At 43.3% G+C, this 21,236-nt stretch overlaps 1 protein-coding gene across 1 annotated transcript in view; it reads left to right on the top strand.

Annotated features, from left to right (window-relative positions):
* Nucleotides 1-1,743: 1,743 nt before the first annotated feature.
* The window catches only part of plekha6 (pleckstrin homology domain containing, family A member 6), a gene marked incomplete at its 5' end in the record, with an annotated part of 36,886 nt that continues 17,393 nt past the window's right edge, over nt 1,744-21,236 (top strand). Inside the window, 15 exons of the mRNA XM_071514242.1 lie at nt 1,744-1,904; nt 2,385-2,581; nt 4,456-4,640; nt 4,681-5,023; nt 6,553-7,057; nt 7,820-7,906; nt 10,768-10,821; nt 14,044-14,115; nt 14,657-14,737; nt 15,376-15,525; nt 16,086-16,181; nt 16,826-16,937; nt 17,060-17,199; nt 20,147-20,314; nt 21,117-21,192. Of these exons, the coding sequence (XP_071370343.1) occupies nt 1,744-1,904; nt 2,385-2,581; nt 4,456-4,640; nt 4,681-5,023; nt 6,553-7,057; nt 7,820-7,906; nt 10,768-10,821; nt 14,044-14,115; nt 14,657-14,737; nt 15,376-15,525; nt 16,086-16,181; nt 16,826-16,937; nt 17,060-17,199; nt 20,147-20,314; nt 21,117-21,192 (2,427 nt within the window). The remainder of the gene's footprint in view (nt 1,905-2,384; nt 2,582-4,455; nt 4,641-4,680; nt 5,024-6,552; nt 7,058-7,819; nt 7,907-10,767; nt 10,822-14,043; nt 14,116-14,656; nt 14,738-15,375; nt 15,526-16,085; nt 16,182-16,825; nt 16,938-17,059; nt 17,200-20,146; nt 20,315-21,116; nt 21,193-21,236) is intronic.

The following is a 21,236-nucleotide window of genomic DNA, read 5'->3' on the forward strand; positions in this document are numbered from 1 at the left end:
CACATTCCTAGGCATGCACACACACACACACATACACACACACACCCACACACACACACACACACACACACATCGTTTGTCTTCAGTCACTGCTGCTATCATCACCAGCCAAGGGCAAATATAGAGCTAATCTGGCACACACACACACAAACACACACACACCAAAAAATATTTTGGTCTATTTAGTCATTTTTACATATTTCCATTGTATGAAACAAACAAAAGTGAGTTAACGATCCACATGAGGAAGCAGCACCAGGATACAGCAAAGAACAATGTGACACAGTAAATAACCTGGAAACTGGTGGGGCAAGTGAAAATGATAGTGGGGTGTGGTGTGGTGTTACTGCGGCCAGGCTGGGACAGTTAAGACTGTGTGTGTGTGTGTGTGTGTGTGTGTGTGTGTGTGTGTGTGTATGTGCATGATCCCTGGCCTTTCACACCGGACCCGGGAATATAAAGCGTCACCCATTATTCACACGAGCAACAAATCAGGATATTGAAAATGAGGTTTGGGATTGACATGCAAACATTTGGGAACTGTAGTATTCTAACGCATCTTCAGTATTCATATTTTCATCAATTTCTGTCTTTACTCTTGTTGTATTTGAAGTTTTCCACTTGCTTTCACACCGAACTGCTTTTTTTATTGGCTCAAGGCGTCAAATAGCAAACGCCTCAAAGTGAAACATTTACTGTATGATAAATATCTCGGCTTGATTTGTTGATTTTTTGGACTTGTATACAAATGTGCGGTTTGCTAGCCGATGCCTTATGCAAAGACTTCTATTATTCACACACACCTGTGAAATATCTCAAAAGGATGTTGGAGAGGTTTAATGTGCAGTCTTGGCAGGATGTCTGCAGGTCCTGAGAACGTCTTAAAATTGTCTTTTTGAATTTGATGACAGTGTTCAAGGCCTCAAAAGTCCTTGAACACTTAAACGCAGCCTTTCAGCCTTAAAGTCAATTTTAGAGGCTTTAATGCTGCCCTGTTTTTTTTTTTCCAAGTGAGAAATAAGCCCAGTCAGGCAGACCTGTATTCTTGACAGGACTGACATTTTTTATTCATTTTCAGTGGTGAAATTGGTCATACATGTCATTAAAAATGTCTTTAAAAAAAAGTCTGATTTAGCTTTATGGCTTTATGAAACTTGCAGATATGTTGTTTTAGATGCAAGAGTGGAGATTGTTGGGTTTGGGAACGTTTTCAGCTGTGCATTTCAAAGTCTATGCTGTAATAGATACTCTTAATCCATTGCAGATTCACACGTTATCTGAATCTCTCATGAAATGTTTTGCATATTTTTTTTTTTTTTTAGGTTAAAGTAATATTCACGTTCCTTCCCAACACTTCCTTATGCAATATGAATATTTGTCAGGTTATCACATGAATGCCACTAAGGCCACACTGAACTCCTTATTTTAATATAATAAGCTTATTCTATTGCTGCACTCATTCTAAGTCACTCTATGATCAGTGTAAACAAATGGTGTCCAAGTCCAACTTCTTGGTCTGTGCCGCCCCCGTGTGGCGTGTTTGTGAAATTACACTAAATGCGTGTTCTCATTGTTGATGGGGGTTTCCTCAATGTCTGAGAGATTTCCTCCTTCTATAAAGCAACCAACCACTCATACACACAGCCACAGCCTTAGAGGAACATATTATGGGGTTTCTAACATTACTACACTGCAGAGTATCTGGTATCCTCACTGTAACCACACCTACACAAGACCATACAGGTGGCCCCATCAGTGTGCACTCAATCACCTTTGCCACCTTCACCCTTAACCTTTCATCCCTCACTCTCTCCTCTCCATCCCCCCCCCCATTGTCCATCCCTGTGAGGAAACCTCGGGCCCTAGCTGTCCTCCACTGTGCCTGTGGTATAAATGTACAGCAGGTATAGTGTTGAACTTTTATCGCCCTTCTGTTTATCCCTGTGTCCAGTGTTGGATGGCTGCATGATGAGTCTGTTATACTGCATGTCTGATCTCACACAAACATCACACACACTGCAACCCAAGTGTTCACTGTTCCAACACACAAACACACACACTCCTGCCATTATCTGTTCTTTCTGTCTTGTACCGTATTATCCTAACTTTTACTTTATGTCCTGTGTTGTTCGGATATATAGAATGCATGCGAATTCAGAAATCTTATTGGAACTGAATCCTGTACTGTGATCATCAGATGATCGCTTAATTCAACAAAAGCTTACCAAAGGATTGTTGCATGGGTGTCACTGCTTGTCCACTGCATGAGGAGATGATGAATTTGTCGATTATGTTGATGACGGTGATGTTGATTTACGAAGACGTCTAAGAATTCGTCCTTCCTTCATTCCCCTGCCTCTTGTTTCTCTTCTCTCCCTCTGCAGGTGTGGTCCGAGGAGGAGGAGGGCGGGGAGAAGGACGAGGACGAGGGCGAGTTTAAGGGTCCCATTGTGTTTTGCATGCAGGCCGAGCACGCCGGCACCAGGACCTACTACTTCAGCGCCGACAGCCATGAGGAGCAGGAGGAGTGGATCGCGGCGATGAGCGATGCCGCGCAGGTCACCGTCCAGACAGCACAGAGGTAACTCTGAGAGGAGACCGAGGAGACTCAACCCAGAGTGTTGTGGGGAGGGTCTTCCTCAACAGTCTGTAAAAACCTGCCTCACCCTGCCTATAGGAGCTGCTGACCCACCGAAAACGACTTCATTAGTACGGCTTTCAATGGAGAGTTTTAGTGTCCCATCAGGACTGGGTAGTAACATGAGTAAAAAAGTAGGTTTTTTTAAGGAACGAGTACTTTTAGTTCCTTTTTTTAAACTGTACTTCTACTCTTTACTTGAGTATATTTTTGAGGCAGTAATCTACTTTTTACTTCGCTACATTTATACCTTCGTTACAACTAGTCTGCTCTAAATGCGGGGATTGAGTGTAGGGGGAGGGGCGGGGGGGCGAGGAGCACCTCTACTGCAGAGGCCAAGTTGCCAGCTGCCTGGAGGAAAAATAAGCACCAACAAATGGGAATCCCCAAATGAAAAATGGGAATGGAGAGAAGTTTTCATTCTCTAGTTGACTGACTGAGGTCTTGGTACAGGGAGTAATACTACAGAACAGAAAATATGAGTTTTAATTAATTGTATTGTATTCGGTATCTACTGCTATTTTGGGGCTGTACTAGGTTTGGTTACTTTGATAATGTCTGTAAATACTTGAGTTAAACAGACTTATATTCTGTTTTATAAAGGGCTAAGAAAGTTTTATCAACAAGTGCTGTTTTTCATTATTTTGCACTGGCCCGCACACCCTAAAAATATTAAAATGGAAAGTAACTTTATTAACCAGATACTTTTTTACTTTTACTTGAGTAGGTTTCTCAAATGGTAATTTTCACTTTTACTTGAGTCATTTTTTTATAGGAGTAATTGTACTTTTACTTGAGTATAGATTTTCAGTACTCTACCCACCACTGTGTCCCATGATGCTCTAAATACTGTTTCCTGTGAAAAGAAAGTGGAAAAGATCTCTACTGCCACACACACACACACACACACACACACACACATAAACACATACACAATCTACTGGCATTTTCAACTACTCGATGGAGGATGGTGCTATGAGTGAGCGACTGGCACCGCAGCACTTTTCAGCTATAAAAACTAAAAAGCCTCGCTCTCAAGCCAAAAAAGTGAATGACAATGCAATATTATTATTCCAGTATTTAGCATGGTGACGTATTACCTCTTCCCTCAGTGTTTATGTTGGTTCTCTGCTCTAATTAACTCGCTTACTCCTCTACATTGGGGATATGTGGTTTTATTGTTTACATTTTCTATTACAGGCCACTGTAATTCAAAGGGAAGGGGGGTGGGGGGCATGTGCCAGAGACCTGTGTAGGAGGAGATAAGTTCTATCAATGTTGGTTGCTAGGTAGATAAAAGTCATCAATTACTTAATGTCCCTTTAAATAGCAGCTATTAGCAGCTTCCACCAAGAAAATAGTGATATTGTAAACAGCCTTCAAAAACCCATATCGGTCTAACCCTAATCTCTATATCAGCTCTATACAACAGTGATTCTCAACCTTTTTCATATCAAGGACCCCTAATTTAGTCCACATTGGGGCCACAGACCCCCAGTTGATGAGATTTTGTCTTGTATTTTTATTGTTAGAGATGATTTTGTCCAGAATCCCATGTCTATCTGTATTGCAGGTAGAGAGATAACAGAGAAACTATGACCAAAACAGTCATTCTTCTACATTCTCTAATTGTGTTGACTTCTTGTAAATGAGATAATGGTGAAGTTTAACACTTTATCAATTGGCTGGGGACCCCCTGGAACCCTCGCAAGGACCCCTGGTGGTCCCCGGACCCCATGCTGAGACCCACTGCTCTATACAATATCTCTCTGTTGCTGTCTGTGTCTTTCTTACACTTTAACATTTTTACTCCTCAGAGCAAACTCGGAGAGCAGCGCCACCACAGCCGAGCTCAGCCGTACCATGGTAACGAAAGCACCCGACGCACACACACTGCAGCACCCGGAGACGCAAACGCACAACGAAGCCGGCGGCGACCTGCACCCCCACCCCAAAGTCAACGGGGTCGACGCCCTCGACACGCCGCCACCCTCCACCCCCCGCTCGGACCAGGAGGTAAGGATGAGCGACGAGAAGAGGAGGCGGAGGAGCAGGCCCCGGCTCCGGCCACGCCCCCCACCCGAACCACCATCCGAACGGCTGGGGCAACTACGGCCCCGCCAGCACCCCCCCACACAATAGCAATAGCAATCAACCTCCGACTAGGAGTCACAGCGGCGATCGCCCGCCCCAGGGCCGCCCAGAAGTGGGTGTGGGGCCGCCGCGGGACCCCAGGGATCAGCAGGAGAATGTGGTGCTGAGGAGGGGCTTCGTGCCCAGGACGGCTCCGGAGAGGATGGCCCAGAGGAAGAGCTCCATGACCCAGCTGCAGCAGTGGGTCAACCAGCGCCGGGTCGCGGGCATGTCCCAGGAGGACATGAACAGGTAGGTGAACAGAGGAGTGTCCTTGTGGTGCAGAATTGCCATGAGCGAATATACATAATATATAAGGCTGGTGTTTTTTAATGCATTTCTTATTGTCAACAAATCCTATGAAAATAACAAAATCAACAATGCGTTTGCTCTCCTCCCGTTACTTTCCGACTTCCCACGTACCGTTTTTAGCCTTCAACCCAGGAGTCATTGGCTCCAATTGTAAGCTAAAAACCTTTAAATACAGCTCACAAAGACATAGTTTACATTTTAAAAATCGCTAACTGTTACCATGAAAAGTCAGGCTGTTGTAGTTATTACCAAATCAAATTCAAATGGTAACAAATTCTTCATTACGCCGGGGACTATTTTCTGTGCTATGGAACTACTTTCCTGGCTCTGTGACATGTTTTTAATAGTTTTCTTAATACAATGGAGTTCTATGGCTGCTGGGACATGGCTTCATTGGGCACCGGCTACGTGGACGAGACTTGTTACCAAAACAAAATCATTGCTGATTTTGTTATTTTCATAGCATCTGTTGACGGTAAGAAATGCATTAAAAAACACCAGCTTTATCCTTTAAATTAGTTGAGGAAGAAACAGGCTATGTGTTGCTGTGGTCTTAGGAGAACTGTTGCACAATGTAAGAAATGGTTGAGTGATATTACGCAAAGAGCCAAACAGAAGGGGGGAAGGGACAGTTTGGCTACAGGAGGGGGGGGGGGGGGGGGGGATCCACCAGCCAGTGAGGCCACATGTGTATATAGCTAGAATGAAAAATGTTGTCGTGAAATGTTGTCATATTTTTGCCTGCTTGACGGATTTCTATCAAAGTCAAATTGACCAACATATCATCCACAAGCGTGGGAATGCTCTTGAATAGAAGCCGTTAATGATCGCATCGCTTAGTACAGCCAAGATAGTAGCTTTGTAGCGTGCACTTTTGCCCTGGCCCAAGCAGCGAGCTTAAACGCCCGTAATTGCACCTCTCCTCCCTCTTTGGCAGAGTTCACGGCGAGTCCCCGAAAACACCAAATGACCGCAAAAACCTGACAAAAAAAAAAGTGTGCCACCACGAAAATAGAGCCCTAAGACCCTGACCTCTGCACGCTTTATTTTTGGTTTCCTGTTATGTTGGTGCTCTGGGAATCGAAGCTTATTCTACTGTCGACCTCATTGGAAGTCACGCTGAATACGAGGCAACTGAATTACCTAACATGAGATTGTAGGTGAGGCACAGGAGAAGGAAAGGACAGTGGTTCAGATCCCCAGACTGTCTGAAAGGGAATGAGTAGAACCTCCCCCCCTGAACAACTACTCTTGAGGTACCCTTTAGCAAGGCAAGCAGCCTTGCTGGTTGTACTGTGCAGCTCCCAGTGGCTGACAGTAGTAGATTGTGGTTGTACTGGTCAGCTCCCAGTGTGAATGTGAAGCAAGGTATAAAAAACACAAATACGCCAAGGTCCAAGAATTTTGGACAGAGTTCTCGCAAATTTTGAGTTCTGCCAAATTCCCGTTTTCTTTCCCTGTCCTTCCAGTCCCTCTCGCTACTACACGGTGAACCGAGGGGTTTCGGCTGATTATTACGGGGTCTACCCTGGTGGTCCCCAATATGTGGAGGAGTACCCCTTGTACCCGCCGGGGGTTCGACCGGACAGCATCTGCTCCGTCTCCGCCGTGGGGGGTTACGACCGCCGATGGACCGTCGAGGAGAAGCGCCGGTCGCTGAGGGACGGACCCCCTCCCTTTTACGGCCCTCCGATGCCCAGGGACCCGTGGGGGCCCCAGTACTACGGCGGGGGCCCCATGGAAATGGCCCAGGCCTCCATGAGGCGTCTGTCCATCCAGCCGCGCTCCAGGTCTGTACCCAGGTCGCCCTCCTCGTCGTCGGGGGGGCCCTACTCGCCGGGGCCGCCCAACTTCGCCTCGCCGGCCCGGTCGCCGTCGACCCGCTTCGACCGGCTCCCGGGGAGGATGAGGGAGGACGTGATTTATGCCGATCCGTCCGTGTACGGCTTGAGGAGATCCCTCAGCTCGCCAAAGGTGAGAGGGGTTGTGTGTGTGTGTGTGTGCAGTATTATACAGTGGCTATAAAGAGTATCCCCCCCCCACACACCCTCCCACTTGACTTTACGTATGTATTTTCTTGGGGGGAGGTTTGGGGGTTTTTAGTCTAAACTCATTTGGGCTATGTTCTGTCACTGAAAAAAAACCAAAAAAAAAACATTTCATTGTATATATTGTTCATTCTTCAGGTTTAGGCAATAGTAAGCCAGTGTCCTTTCAAAATAGTACAGATTTTCCTTTCTTGTCAGTTCTTGCATGTTTCTTGAATACTTCTTGATGGAATTTTAGGATGTAGGTGTATTCTGCTTCATAATACTGCAGAACAGTGTCGAATACCTTTTGGCTTAAGACTTCCTTTCAAAAAAAGGTGACCTCAGAGCGTTTTTGAAAAAATATAGTCAAAATATCTTATTACCTAAATATGAAAAATGAAAGGCAAAATGAAAACATGTATTTTTGCTGCCAGTTTCTAAGTTGATCTTGTTACATAAACTTACAAACTGGCCGCATTTTTTTTTTTTTTTTTTCACCTTGCCTTTCAGGGCTTCCATATATTTAATCATTGTAGGTAGTGGTTTATGCTCACATAGATTGTCGTTGTATGAGAGAGATTAATGTTTTGTTTTCATATGCTGTAACCATATTCACCGTCTTCCACTCTCACATACTCCTTTCCATCCGTCCCTTCCTTCCTTCCTTCCTTCCTTCCTTCCTTCCTTCCTTCCTTCCTTCCATCAGTATGACTACCCTGGTGATAGGAGGTCCCTAACCCAAGGAATATACCACTACAACTACCCTGCATCCCCCTCCATCCACAACAAAATGGTATGTGCCACTACTGTCCACTAATATACTAATATACATCCACAACACACACACACACACACACACACACACACACACACGCACACATCCTTGTACCATCCTTGTAGTATCCTACAATTGACTACATTCATTCCCCAAACCTTAATCCTAAATAAATCTAATCCTAATTCTAATCTTAACCCTAAAATCCTAATTTTACATTAACTTCAACCTGAAAGGAACAGTCTAAACCCTAAAATCCTAATTTTACATTAACTTTAACCTGAAAGGAACAATCTAAACCATAAAATCCTAATTTTACATTAACTTTAACCTGAAAGGAACAATCTAAACCCTAAAATCCTAATTTCACATTAACCTTAACCTGAAAGGAACAATCTATCCTGAAGGACTATTTAAAAAAAACAAAACAGATATTGATGATATACCTTGCATTTCTGGGCCATTCTGTTTTTTTGGTATTTTTATTAAAAACGTAGATGACGTGACATCACATGAAGATATTTCCAGAGCAGCCACAGTGGAGTTTGATAATGCACTCCTGCGAATTGAACATCACAGATTGATGCATAGCATGCTATATAGCAGTGTAAGTGACCTTTTTCCTGGCCTAAACCTAATTGTAATTCTAACCCGAAACCTGAGTCCTAATCCTAAACTAGCCCCTTGAAGAAGTGAGGCCAAAATGTCCTCAGTCTCAAGGTGTAATACTCAAACTGGTTCTCACAAGGATAGACGTACAAGAGTGCACACACACACACACACACACACACACACTCAGTCCTCTGGTGGAAGGCACAGTATCTCCGTGGTACCTACATTAGTAGTGTATATCTAGCTTTGCTTTGCAGCTCTATAGCCAGCTATGAAGTTTCTTCTGTACATTTTTCCACTATTTGTCTGTCTTTCATAAGCCTCTACCCATCACTGTCTCTACTGTATGGACTGTATGGATTTCTTTTTCCCTCTCCTGTTTCTCTCTGCTTTTCTCTTCATAACACTGTACTCTACTTGGCCCCGCTAGTGTGTGTGTCCGCGTGTGTGTGTGTGTCTGTGTGTGTTCTATAATATATGAATTTGTACTATAGAGGCTTTACAGTTGCATCATAAATCTCTTGTCAGCCACAGCTGGCACCATCATGGAGGTCCATTGGAGAACTGGCTGTGATCACATTATGGTGAAATAAAAACTGTTAAAACTATAAATAAAAACTAGATCCTTTCAGTAACATGATTCTAGAAGTGAATGGTCTGATGAGGTAGATTTGTTTCCAAATGTAGGTTACTGTGACACAGTAAACTCTCTTGTCTTTAGCCCTAGTCTCTATTCCAAAACACATAGCTGTAGCTTGAGAAGAGTCAGCTCAGAAGTAAAAATCAGTGACTTTTTCACATAAAGAAGTGTCTTTTTTGCTACTTTCCATCAATGATTGGTGTCCTCTGGCACACAGGAAGTGATGCGTTTTACATGTCCAAAGTGTTTGGAATAAACAAAAAAAGAACTGGGTAGTTAGCATGAGCAGCAATGGACACCACGGACCTATAGAAACTCAAACTTCATCAACAAAAAATCCCAAAGAAGAGACATCACAGTACCGCCCACACTGACTGTTTGATTAAAAAGTGATCCCTGGGATGTGGGTGCCATGCCATTGTTCCGACGTCCCATTATTCCGAAACCCCAATAGTCCGAAAACTCCATGCTGGCTCCATCCAAAACCGTGGCTTCTGACAGCCTTGACCGTAAGCTTGCTCTAACCCTAACCTCAGTAACCCCATGCCTCAACCCAAACAGCTCCGGGATAACGGGCTGTCGGACAAATGGGCTTTGGGTCCAATGGGTGGCCATTTTTCTGACTATTGGGGTTTCGGAATAATGGGCCATCGGAACAATGGGCAGTCCCCGGGATGTGCAGTGCAAAAGCAACACAGCAATGAGCACTTCGCACCAATGGTGGAGACAAAAAAACCCAAAAAACCTTGGATCTTGCAGATTACCACTTTAATATTAACAAACATGCAACAGCCAGCCAACACTAGCTACAAGCTCTGTAATGTTAGCTACTTAGCAAATCAGATGTGCTAACTATAGTGATGTTAGTTTACCAGATACTAACGGAATTGTATCCAATTCCGGACACTGTATCCAATTCCGGCCACTCGGTCACTCGCGTAATTTCCGGTGTTTACCAGCATTTTTATACGGAGTTCCCAACTGAAAGCTAAGTGACGTAAATTCATACACATTTCAGAAGCTAGGTATCAAATTTCATAAATATCTATACACATTTAAGCATATAAAATGCTAAGTTATGAATCATGAACAAGAAGCACTTTGGTCGACAGTTACTTCATGTAGAGAATCGGTATCGGCTGATAAATGGAAAAATAAGAGCTTTGAGTACACAGCCTGCACTTCTTACAAGTATCTGTAACATTGTGAAGGTACAGGAAGGGTTAATAAAGGGTTAATATCGAGTATATGACTCCACCGACACGGACGGAAGTAAGTATGATTGTGATGTTTTGGTCATATGCTGTCCGGAATTGGATACCCTGATGTTAGGTTAACTAGCTAACAAGCTGACATAAAACAAAAATCAGTTTCCAGTCAAAAACAGCACAGACTTCAAGCATGTGTACCCTATTCATGTTGAGACAGCCAAGTTGTACATTTAGCAAAACTATCAGCTATTTTCAGTCATCGTTGCCCAAGAGCTGTGGACCTCCAATATGGCCGCCAGATGGGTTCCGTTGAGTTGTGTCGTGTTGCTTTACGTCAGCTGGAAGCCCTCTATATGTACTGTATGTGTGACTATGTGTATCTACATGTATGTTGCTGTTGCTGCTGCTTGGCTCAGGAGGACATATTAGACCTTCAACTCCAGCGCAACCTGGAGTACCTAGACCAACAGGTGGGAGGCCGGATACACACACACACACACACACGCACACACACACACTTTACAGCATTGTTTGATAGCTATTCACAGAGGATACTGTATGTCTTACATTGTCAATACCTGTGCTTCCTTCCTTCCTTCCTTCCTTCCTTCCTTCCTTCCATCCTTTCTTTCTTCTCTCCTCCCTCCCTCCTTCCTTCCTTCCTTCCTTCTATCCATCCTTCCTTCCTTCCATCTTTTCTTTCTTCTCTCCTCCCTCCTTCCTTCCTTCCTTCCGTCCTTCCTTCCTTCCTTCCATCCTTTCTTTCTTCTCTCCTCCCTCCCTCCTTCCTTCCTCCCTCCCAAAGGATGCTTTCCTTTCGCTTAGTTTCTCACCTGCTGTGTAAAACCAGATAAATCACAGTTTCAGTGCTGTTACACTGCTCCTGTTACACAGGCTTGTTGTCAGGTCTCTGTATTCCTTATTGAGCTGATGAATGCGTTGCTTCAGGTGAACGAGGGAAGCCACCTTATTGGCGTGGTCACCCGAATGGTGGAACGCTCCTCCTCAACAGCAGAGCTCTTTGCACAAGTAAGAGAGGAGAGAGCGCCGCCGAGAGGCAGGCTTCAGCCAGCAATGTCTCTGGATTCATGCCTCAGAGCTTTTAGGGGCTAATAATAATAATAATAATAATAATAATTTTCCAGCAGAGCTCTCCAATTAATGAAATTTCTCATTTCTGAACTAGGCATAATCAAAGTCCACCAAGTTAGATAAATTCATAGAATCTACTTAATTAAATCCTGTCCAGTCTAGTCAGTGAAGTCCAGTCCAGTCCAATTTAGCCGTAATTCCAGGCCTGGATAGTCCAGTCGAAGTCCAGTTTAGTGTCATTCCAGTTCTAAACAAGCCTGCCTCTCTTTCTTTTCAGTCCTCTTCTCTGGCATGTGGACATAGTGTAGACTCTCCTTAACGTCACTCACCTTCAAGCAGCGTTTGCAGTTCTGTTCTCCATTATTCCTGCTTCATGTTGTGCAGTCCTTGTCATGGTCTTTCATACCCGTTCAGTGTTGTTAGCCCCAACCTGTCACGTTTCCCCCCCATCTCTGTCCTTATAATAGCTGTTTTTCCATCCATGTGTCAAGAAATTTTTACATAAATGTAAAATAAATGGCAATTTGATGCATTTCCATCAGCTGGGTTGAAGCAAATAAATAGGCTCCCTGAATGTCAAAAATATCTAATCCATGAGAAAAAGGGAAAAGAAATGTTTCAAGAATTGATTATCATTGATTAGTATTGGGCAAGTTGTTATTGTTCTTTAGTGTTCTTTAGTTCATCTAAAGATGAAAGCAAAGAAATGCACTTGGCAATGTTCAGTATATGAATCAGCTAATGTTGTATAATCATGATGGAGACTTATACAGTACATATTAGAAACATTACTTTGACAACTGCGTTTCCATCGTTATTTATCACACAATTTCTTTATCAGCAAAATATATTTTTGCTTCAAGTGAGGGTAAAGACTTCTTCGTGATATTGAGGCAACTGCATTTCCATACAGCTTTTCTAATTCAGTACATCTTAACTCACAAAAAAACACTTGAACCCCAGCTAATGATGCGACATCCTTTTCCTCATGTCCCCATCCGAAAGTGCCTTACGCTTCCGTGTGTTTGTTTGGTTTTTAACATGGATGGTGCCATAGGAACAAGAACAAGCCCCCGACCTTGGCTGTGTTAGTGCCATGCTCCACCCGTTGAGCTACACAGGACTACAGTCTACTCTAATACAACACAATGCAAATACAATCACAGTGCTTAGGAAGACAGAGAGAGCCTGGATTTGGTCTTTGCTGTTTTAATTGAGCAGGGCAGCTCGGAATGCAAGCCTATAACCTCATGATTTATCACCCACGCTGCATTCACTACAAACTTTCTTTTTTCACTACAGCTTCCATCAGCATAGACATGTACCATGGGATGAGTTGTCAGCGAGAGCGTTGGATTTGTTGGATGAAGTCGAACTGAGCCCCAAAAACAGCACCTCCAATACTGAATAGTCCCTATAGAGCCCTGTGACTGTTGAAAGACTTATTGTTTGGGTTTCCATTATTGGTAACACTTTACAGTAAGGGTAATTAACAGTTAACTAATGTGTCTGGTAATCATTTACCAATGGTGTTCATGTTAACTGATGTTATTTTATCATGCTGTGATAGAGAGTATATTACGTTACGGAATTATGTCTGCACTTTGTGTCTGTTACTGCACTATAATTGTATGTATTTTTATGTGGCAGCCTTTATGTCCAAGACAAATTTCCCTAGGGACAAATAAAGTAATCTTGAATCTTGAACTAAGGTATTAATTTATACATTATTTAATAGTCATCTTTATAAACTATTAAATAATGTATAAATTAATACCTTAGTTAACATGAACACCATTAGTAAATTATTACCAGACACATTAGTTAACTGTAATTAAGGACTAACCCTTAATTAATGTACCCTTATTGTAAAGTGTTACCCTATTATTTCCCCCATAGCCTATAAATATCATGGAAACAGGCCTTGTTCTGACACCCATCGACACACCCATGTTATACAGTATGTTCCAGTCCATTGCTAAACCACCGATTTGACGAGCCCCCACAGCCCTGTGTCTCAATGCTCAAAGCGTTATATTACATCCTGGATATGGTCTTTGCTTTGAGAGGGGTATGGGGGGGGCGGGGGGTAAAGGGGGGAGGTGGGGTGGGAGGTTGATGGTGGGTGTTGGGACCTCGACCTAAAGCATACTCACCCTCAACCTTTTTTCAGCTATTTATTATCATACTCGCATTATAAATCATGCCATATTTCAATTTAGTCCTTCATTCTGAGACATGCACTGGACAGCTTACATGAGGCACATACAGACTGGTGCTGAGCCAAAGTGCAGGTATGCAATATCAGTGTGGTTAACATGCTGTGTATATTAGGCTGTGGAATGGCTCCATGGAGTTCTGATGGACATGAATTCACTGTAAAAACACAGAATACAGAATACAATATAATCATTACTGGCTGATGTTTCTCCACACATTATCTATTATATACAAAACCCATGACAATTATGCCAAACATTTCTCAGAATAAAGAACCAAATTAAAACATTGAACTTTTTTGTTTTGCCCCATTGGAGCGGTAAGTTTTCGCACTGCATGATTGATACAGCCCATTTAGTGTTCGATCTTTGTTTTCACAGGTGCCTCCTTTCCATGATGTCTACAGCAGGGATCTACATCCCACACTGAAGCTCAACGAGATTGAAACGAGTGTAAGAGAGATGCAAATGCACACACACACACACACACGCAGAGAAATGCATCCCAGCTACACAACACTAACTCATAGGCAGCCAAACATATGGAGACGCACTAGCATCCGCGTCACACAGACAAAACACACACACACACACTTACACGCAAAATCATTTCCCAGGATGTTATGAGGTCAAATGTTGTTCAAATTGAGCATGGAGGCTCACACTGACTCAGCTGACAGTGAAGCGTAAGGCAGCAGCAGGGTGTTCTGGGAAAAAAAATTAGATGAACAAAATTAGACTTCTTGAGGCTTGTTTCTGGTGACTTTTCCAAGAAGGACTTGTAACCTTCTGATTTTCCGGGAAGATCCCAGATTTTACATGATGTGTCCTTAATTATCTCATTTAAATTGTTACAGACAGACAGACACACACACACACAACACACGCACACACACACACAAGTTTACACAAGCAGGGATGTACTTACAAACAAACACATATTTCTGTGCATTCCCCTAATCTATGTGTTTTCTTCTCCCTCTGCCTGGCACAGAAACTTTTGGGCCGACTGTGTGAGCAGAACCGGATTCTGAAAGACCAGGAGGCCGTAGTCCACAGACTGAGAATGGACAAGGTACACCTTCTAACACACATTATATTTAGGTTAAGACAAAAATGTTGCCCTCCTTTTGATAATTCATCATTATAAAAAGAGACAAAGACTGTGATTGTTAACATGAAAGAAAATTTCAAGATGGCATAATAATACAACTTATGAATATTTTTTGGCAAATATAACAGATAAACCTATAATATCATTTTTAGGAGTCACACCCATAAAGCTTATCATATGCTTTTCCCATTTCATATATTGACAATATATGGTAATATACAGTACGTGATAATATACCCCCACTTTTGTTTGGGCCAGTAAATTTCATAATTTCACACATGCAACTGAGCAATTTCATTCAAATAGATCTAGTGCCACTGTAATATGTGTTAACATTGAATTCCATGAGATTGTAATAAAACTTGCCCCCTTTCTATGGGTGAAATTATAACAGCAATCGGTATACTGGTGATGTATGTTTTAATAAGTCCCCATGCAAGTGATTCAGTATTCCTCCCAACACAGGAATAATATGTCTTCATGACTCAAAATAAAGGGAAGTTCAAATTCATCACCAATTGTTAAAGTTTAAGAAAGAGGGCAGGGAAGCTCACGCCTAGTAAACACTTACACACCTCTGTTGTGGCTGCTGTTCCCAGGACAGCCTGGAGGGGGCGCTGGTGGCCACACATCAGGAGATGGAGCTTTACCGCAACCAGCCCCTGGCCATGGAAAAACTGCAGTTCAAGAAGGAAACCCTGCAGAACCAGCTCATCAACATCAGAGGAGAGCTCTCACAGGCCTCCAGTGTAAGAGGCTCGATCAGATACTCAGGATACTATCTGTGATACTATTCAAATGTTGACAGAGGGGAGAAAATCTATTTTGAAAGCCTGTTCAGTTTTCACAGACACCTTTTTGTCTTTCTTCAATACAAATGGTCATAGGTTCGAGGAACTTGTTTTTGCACTTATCTTTCAATCAGGTAGTCTCAGTGGGATCCAGATCAGCTTTCATGAGAAACATGAGATTAAAAAACATTAATAAAATTGACAAAGAAAATACACAGTGCTATCAGCCACATGTTCAATCAGAAAGTACACAACATCCATTAAAGGGTTGAAACATGAAAAAACATTTAAAAACCACATTATACAAAGCAATTCCAAACATCATTGAAAATATGACTACTTTAATCACTACTTTAAAATCATTGAAGGGGAAAAGAAGTTATAATTTCAAAATGCTTTGCAATGACTTATCAAACTCAAACTCGTCAAAGATGCTTTTTTTTTTTTTTTTTTTTTTAAGACACAGAAGTGATAAATGTATTTCTAAGTGTGTCTGCATTTTGTTGTTTTTCTCTCAGGCTTTAACTACCACACGCATGGAGTTTGAAGCATTAGAGGATGAGGCCAACGCTATCCATGGAGACCTATGGGAGCAACTTAATGCAGGAGGGCAGGTAAACACATTGCCTCTGATTAGTGTCAGGACCCCACAAGAGGTCATACTGTGTAGTCACGCCTGTTTGTCTTAACAGGCTGGCTCAAATCTTTATGGGAGACAAACACCCTGTTGCCAAATGGAAGTCTGTGCTTAGAGAATTGTACAAACTTGCTGTTTGGACAGTGACTTAAAACACAACACAAGTTATTTATGAGAGATCTCACTTGAGATACAGTCTCCATTGATTGTTTTCAAAGTAAATACCACACCCAGGCTGAAAGTAACAGCTGTCTTATCAGTAATGTGGGAGTGTGAATCCCTAATTTTTGCAATTTCTGCTGAATTATTTACATAATGCTTGAGGTCACATTTCTATTGAATTGAGAAATCTACAGAAGGCTTTTATTTCTCTCAATGGAGTGCAACCGGTCCAAAAACGTAGGGAGTGCAGACAACATGTTTCATAAGAACTTAGGAGTAATGATGTAACCATCTCTTGGTGGCTCTATTCTTTTTCCAAAGCAAATTAGACCAAAAAAAAAATCACCAATATTAATGGCTACTCCATTTCTTGGCTCCCTTCCCTGTTTTTTTCCCCATCTCTCAACTTTTCTTTCCAACTCTCTGCCTCACTGCTCTCTCTGTCCTGGCTTATTACAGAGTGAATTGGTCCATAGGCACATCCAGAAGGAGTTTTGGAGGGTCCAGGATGTGTTAGAGGGACTACACAAGAATAACTCATCCAGAGGCACTGACACAGCCAAGCACAGAGGTAACAAAAAAGAGCTCAAATATAATCAGTATGTTTAGTGGAAAATGGGTATTACCAGTGTCATTATCATGCACATTAAAATGATTCTCTCCATACCACCCCTCTCTGTTTCTCTCTAACAGTGGCCAGCGGTGCGTCAGGCTCCTTTAGCACCAATAGTCCAGCCAGTCCCCTGAGCTCAGTAAGCCTCACCAGCCCGCTCAGCCCTTTCTCCCCAGTGCCCGGCTCCCAGGCCTCCCCCAGTAAACAGCTGGGCCCGGAGGTAAGCACCGGACGCACCCAGCCCGGGGCCAACCCCAACCCTAACCCGGCACCCGACACTAGCACCCGCTCAGATTCCAGCACCAACCCCGAAGTCCGTAGAAGGTCCAACCCTAAACCTCGTCCTAAGTCATGTATAGGCCCCCATTTCAAAACTGACTCCAAATCTGATCCCAAACCTAGGTCTAGACCCAAAAGCTACAGGGAGCCTGACCCAAGCCTCCATACAAACCATGTAAATTGCTATACTTGTGAAACCCAAACCAACCAAATAGTCCCCATAGAGATGGCAGTCACCCATGAACATACCATTCCTCAGCCTCCACTAGCCCTCCAACACACCCTTAGGGAACCCTCTGACAGATTAGAGCCTGTAGTAGAGGAGATAGACCACGACCCCAATTACAGAACCAACACAAACCTCTACCAAAATATATATTCAGCAAAAGCCAGTGCTGGAGAACAGACCAGATTCCTCCACGTACAACACCAGGACTCTACCCACACCACCAAATTTGCCGATCAGCATTCAGACGCAAACCAAACTCATCCTGACCATCAGGAAATTAGTCGGCTTACCGCAAATGCTCCCGGTCAGCAAGTCATGATTGGCCACAGAAAAGATGTCTATCCAGACTCCCACCCACCTCCCCTCTCAGCTGGCCGTCATGATGGCCTCAGGTACCTGTCCTCCAACAGACGCTTTTCTACCCCAGAATCACAGATTCTACTTTTCCAAGACTCTTATCAAGCTAACCTGTTAGCGGTTAGCTACAGCCCAGACCTTTATACACCATCTTTGCTGTCCCCACGTTTCAGAGCTGCTAGCCCTGAAACCCAGAACCATCACCAGTTAGCTTCTGGGGCCCGGCTTCGTGCAAGTGCCAGGCCACTCACTTACCCCAACAATCAGCTGGACCTTGGCAATAGCATCGACCTAATGTTCTGTCCTGTATCGCAATCTGATTCACCCAGTGAGCATTCACGTAAAGTGTTCATGCAGACCCATCTTTAAACCCGCTGGACAAAATAGTGAATGTTAATAAATTTCCACCGATTCATAGTTGACCTTTGCACTCAAACATAATGGACGAATGAATTCAATCAATATTGGTCTGTAATTCTGAAAAGGCAGGGACATGTAGTGGTTTTTCCCCACATAGTAAACCATTTTACGTCAGTTAATTTGAAGAGTCTCCATGGCTTAAGTACTTCAGCGCCCTTTTGTCTGCTCATGTGGAGACAGTGACAAACTAGTTTAGAAAGCCATTGGTGCCATTTAATGAAGTTAATCGACCAGGCAGACTCAAAAAGATCCTTATCTGCCTCATCAGTGGTCTTTCTCAGATTGCTTTGGGGGAATCCCATGATCCTCACTGACTCTCAACATCTTTTTTTTTCATGTGGAGGAAAGAAGTGGCACACATCCCTCTATTTTCTAAATACCATTATTTTGAGCGCAACACCCTTTGGCACCAATGTGCTTCAGTCGGATTCCCACAAAGCTTTTTTGATTGATTTGACCATCGATTTGGTAAGGATCAGCTGGAAGGCAGAACATTTGGCTGAAGTTCAGTTGAAGGTTCAATTGTGCTATCTCTAAAAAAAATAAAAAGAGCATAGGCACTGTTAATCTCACTGTTGCACGCAAACCCTCCATGGTACAAAAGGCTGGCAGTGACTAGTTTTGACCACAAGACCTGCCGTTCTGTTTGTAAATGGCATTTCCAGAGTTTTCCTGTCAACCAAATCAAATCTATTAGCTGGACAGTTAATTTAGATAATTGATTCTGAGGCATCTTGATTTGGTTTATTTTTTAGCAGTAAGAGAGTTAACAGAGCTGAAAGATAAATGTCCAGCTGTTAGCTGTTTGACTAAGTAATCTAAGCATGAATTGCTTGTGAATGATGGAAAAGTAGGTATGGTTCTTTCATACAGTGCTGACTTCCTTGCCCTCTTGCCCTAGAGCCAGCTCAGCTTGAAATTGTGTTAGCCCCCTTTCCACTGAGGGCCAAACCTGGTGCTTGAACTTAGTTCCAGAGTTCCTGACCCCTTTCTACTGGGTTGGCCTGGGCCAAAACAGGGCTAGTCCAGGAACTCAAGTCCCACTACTTGGCCCTTCCAGATCCTCAGGGCCAAAGCTGTTAGCCCTGATAGGTATACATCATCACATTCTATATTTTTTCAAATAGGGGGTGTTAGTAACATCTGTAACTGAGTGCAGCCATTCCTACATTAATGAGCATCTACCTGTTAGAAACTAGGTATGTTAATTCTTAAATCTGCATTACTTTCAGCTGCTATCTTAGAAAAAAAAGATGTATTGCTACATATAGAAAAATGAAACTGTTAAGAGTTGGAAACAACTTTTTAGCCTGATTCCGTATATTAAAACCAACATTGGCCTTATTTAGCTGTAAATACCCCAATTACTATCACTTGCTTTCAAAGTATGACACACACAGTAGCAAAGGACTAATGTTAGAGGAACAAATGTTAAAGTAAAAAAAAAAAAACTGCCTTTGCTTATGCAGACAAGGCAGTTCTTGGGCTTTTGGCTTTCAGTGGAAAGGGGGCTATTGAGGACAATACTATTTTACCTATGATCAATTTAATACTTACAAATTGGTGGATGTAGTGTGATGGATGTATTACAGAGGTTTATCCCCTTTGGTGGACTGTATTTGAGTATGAGTATGAGTGGTCAGGCCAGGCATTTCACTGGCCGCCTGTGGTCTTTCACCCCTTACCCTCAACATGGGGTCAGGGTTCCATTCCACAAAATCATTCCCATGAATCCTTTCTGCTCTGCACTCTGCCTGGCTTGTTGTCACTCCTCCTGATGTACAGCGCTCTCTCTTCCTCCTACTCCTCCACCTCCTCCTTCTCCCCCCCCCCCCCCCCCCCCCCTCCTTCCTTCCTCCCTCCTGCCCTCTCGGTGATGTAGGAAATTGGCCCCCCGAGGCCTCCTCTTCCCAAATCCTATTACCCTCTGGAGCCCTCCCCTACCTTCCCTCCCTCCATTCCCCCCCTGCCCTATGACAGCGCCGCCTGGCTACGCAGCTTGGGCTTCGATGATGGTTACCTAGACGATGAAGACTCTCACAACAGAAAGGTATTTGGGGATGGGTAGGGTGTTTCTGCCCCCTGTCCAGCCCCCCGCTTCACCCAAGTGTCAGCGAAACCCGTCCTTTGAAAACACCACCCTCAACCTAAGCCATCCCTCCATGTTCCGAAAGTATTTTCTCCTTCCAAACCTCTCCATCCGTTCAAGCACTCCACCCATTGCTTCTGATTATCCCATTGTGTCTCCATTTCAGCCTGCATTTGCCCTCCCAAAGCACTGGTTCCAGAAGTGGCTGCTTCCCCTTTGCCCCTTTTTGATGGATCTGACACTTTGGAACAAAGGCCATGTCAACTGCATGTTGTTTGGATGCAGCAGGAACCAAATGACTGTCAATCATTTGTCAATAATTAATTAGACAAAAGCTTTTCAAACGGGCCACTTAAGATTTCAATTCAAAATGGACTTCTGGTGCTTGTAGTGCAAATGCATTCTCTAGCCTAAGATGAGCAACATGCTTTCAATCGCAGAATCAGGACTGGAGGTGTGGAGTTCTCCACCATCCCAGTTCCTCCCTCATGCTCTCTATGTGCCTGTTTGTGTAGTGTCTTGGTAGTGATGTGGTCATGCTAGTTATTGTGTCTGTGAAGTAGTGTGTTGTCTCTGCCATTACAGGTATACCCGTCAATTTAACATGATGCCCTCATCGCTATCCGCACTAATGCATTATCTAATGCATTCTGAGTCTGTATGACTATAATCCACACCTTTGGATGAGTAGTGTATCTTCCACACCTTCAAGTGGTTTTAATGTTGATTACACAACAATAAAGATCAGTGCTCTGTCTTCCAGCCCAAGTTTGGAGAACGGACCAATAGCAATGAAGTGCAGGATCAGGACCAGGAAAGACAATCCACCATGAATAAAGGTACAACAACTGAGGCCTGTCTGCTGGGTAGTGAAGTTTGCATT

This window comes from Centroberyx affinis, unplaced genomic scaffold (genome assembly GCF_046629955.1).
Source record: "Centroberyx affinis isolate AG114_WGS23_722 - 3 ecotype Tasmania unplaced genomic scaffold, CSIRO-AGI_Caff_v1 ptg008320l_1, whole genome shotgun sequence".
Taxonomy (NCBI): domain Eukaryota; kingdom Metazoa; phylum Chordata; class Actinopteri; order Beryciformes; family Berycidae; genus Centroberyx; species Centroberyx affinis.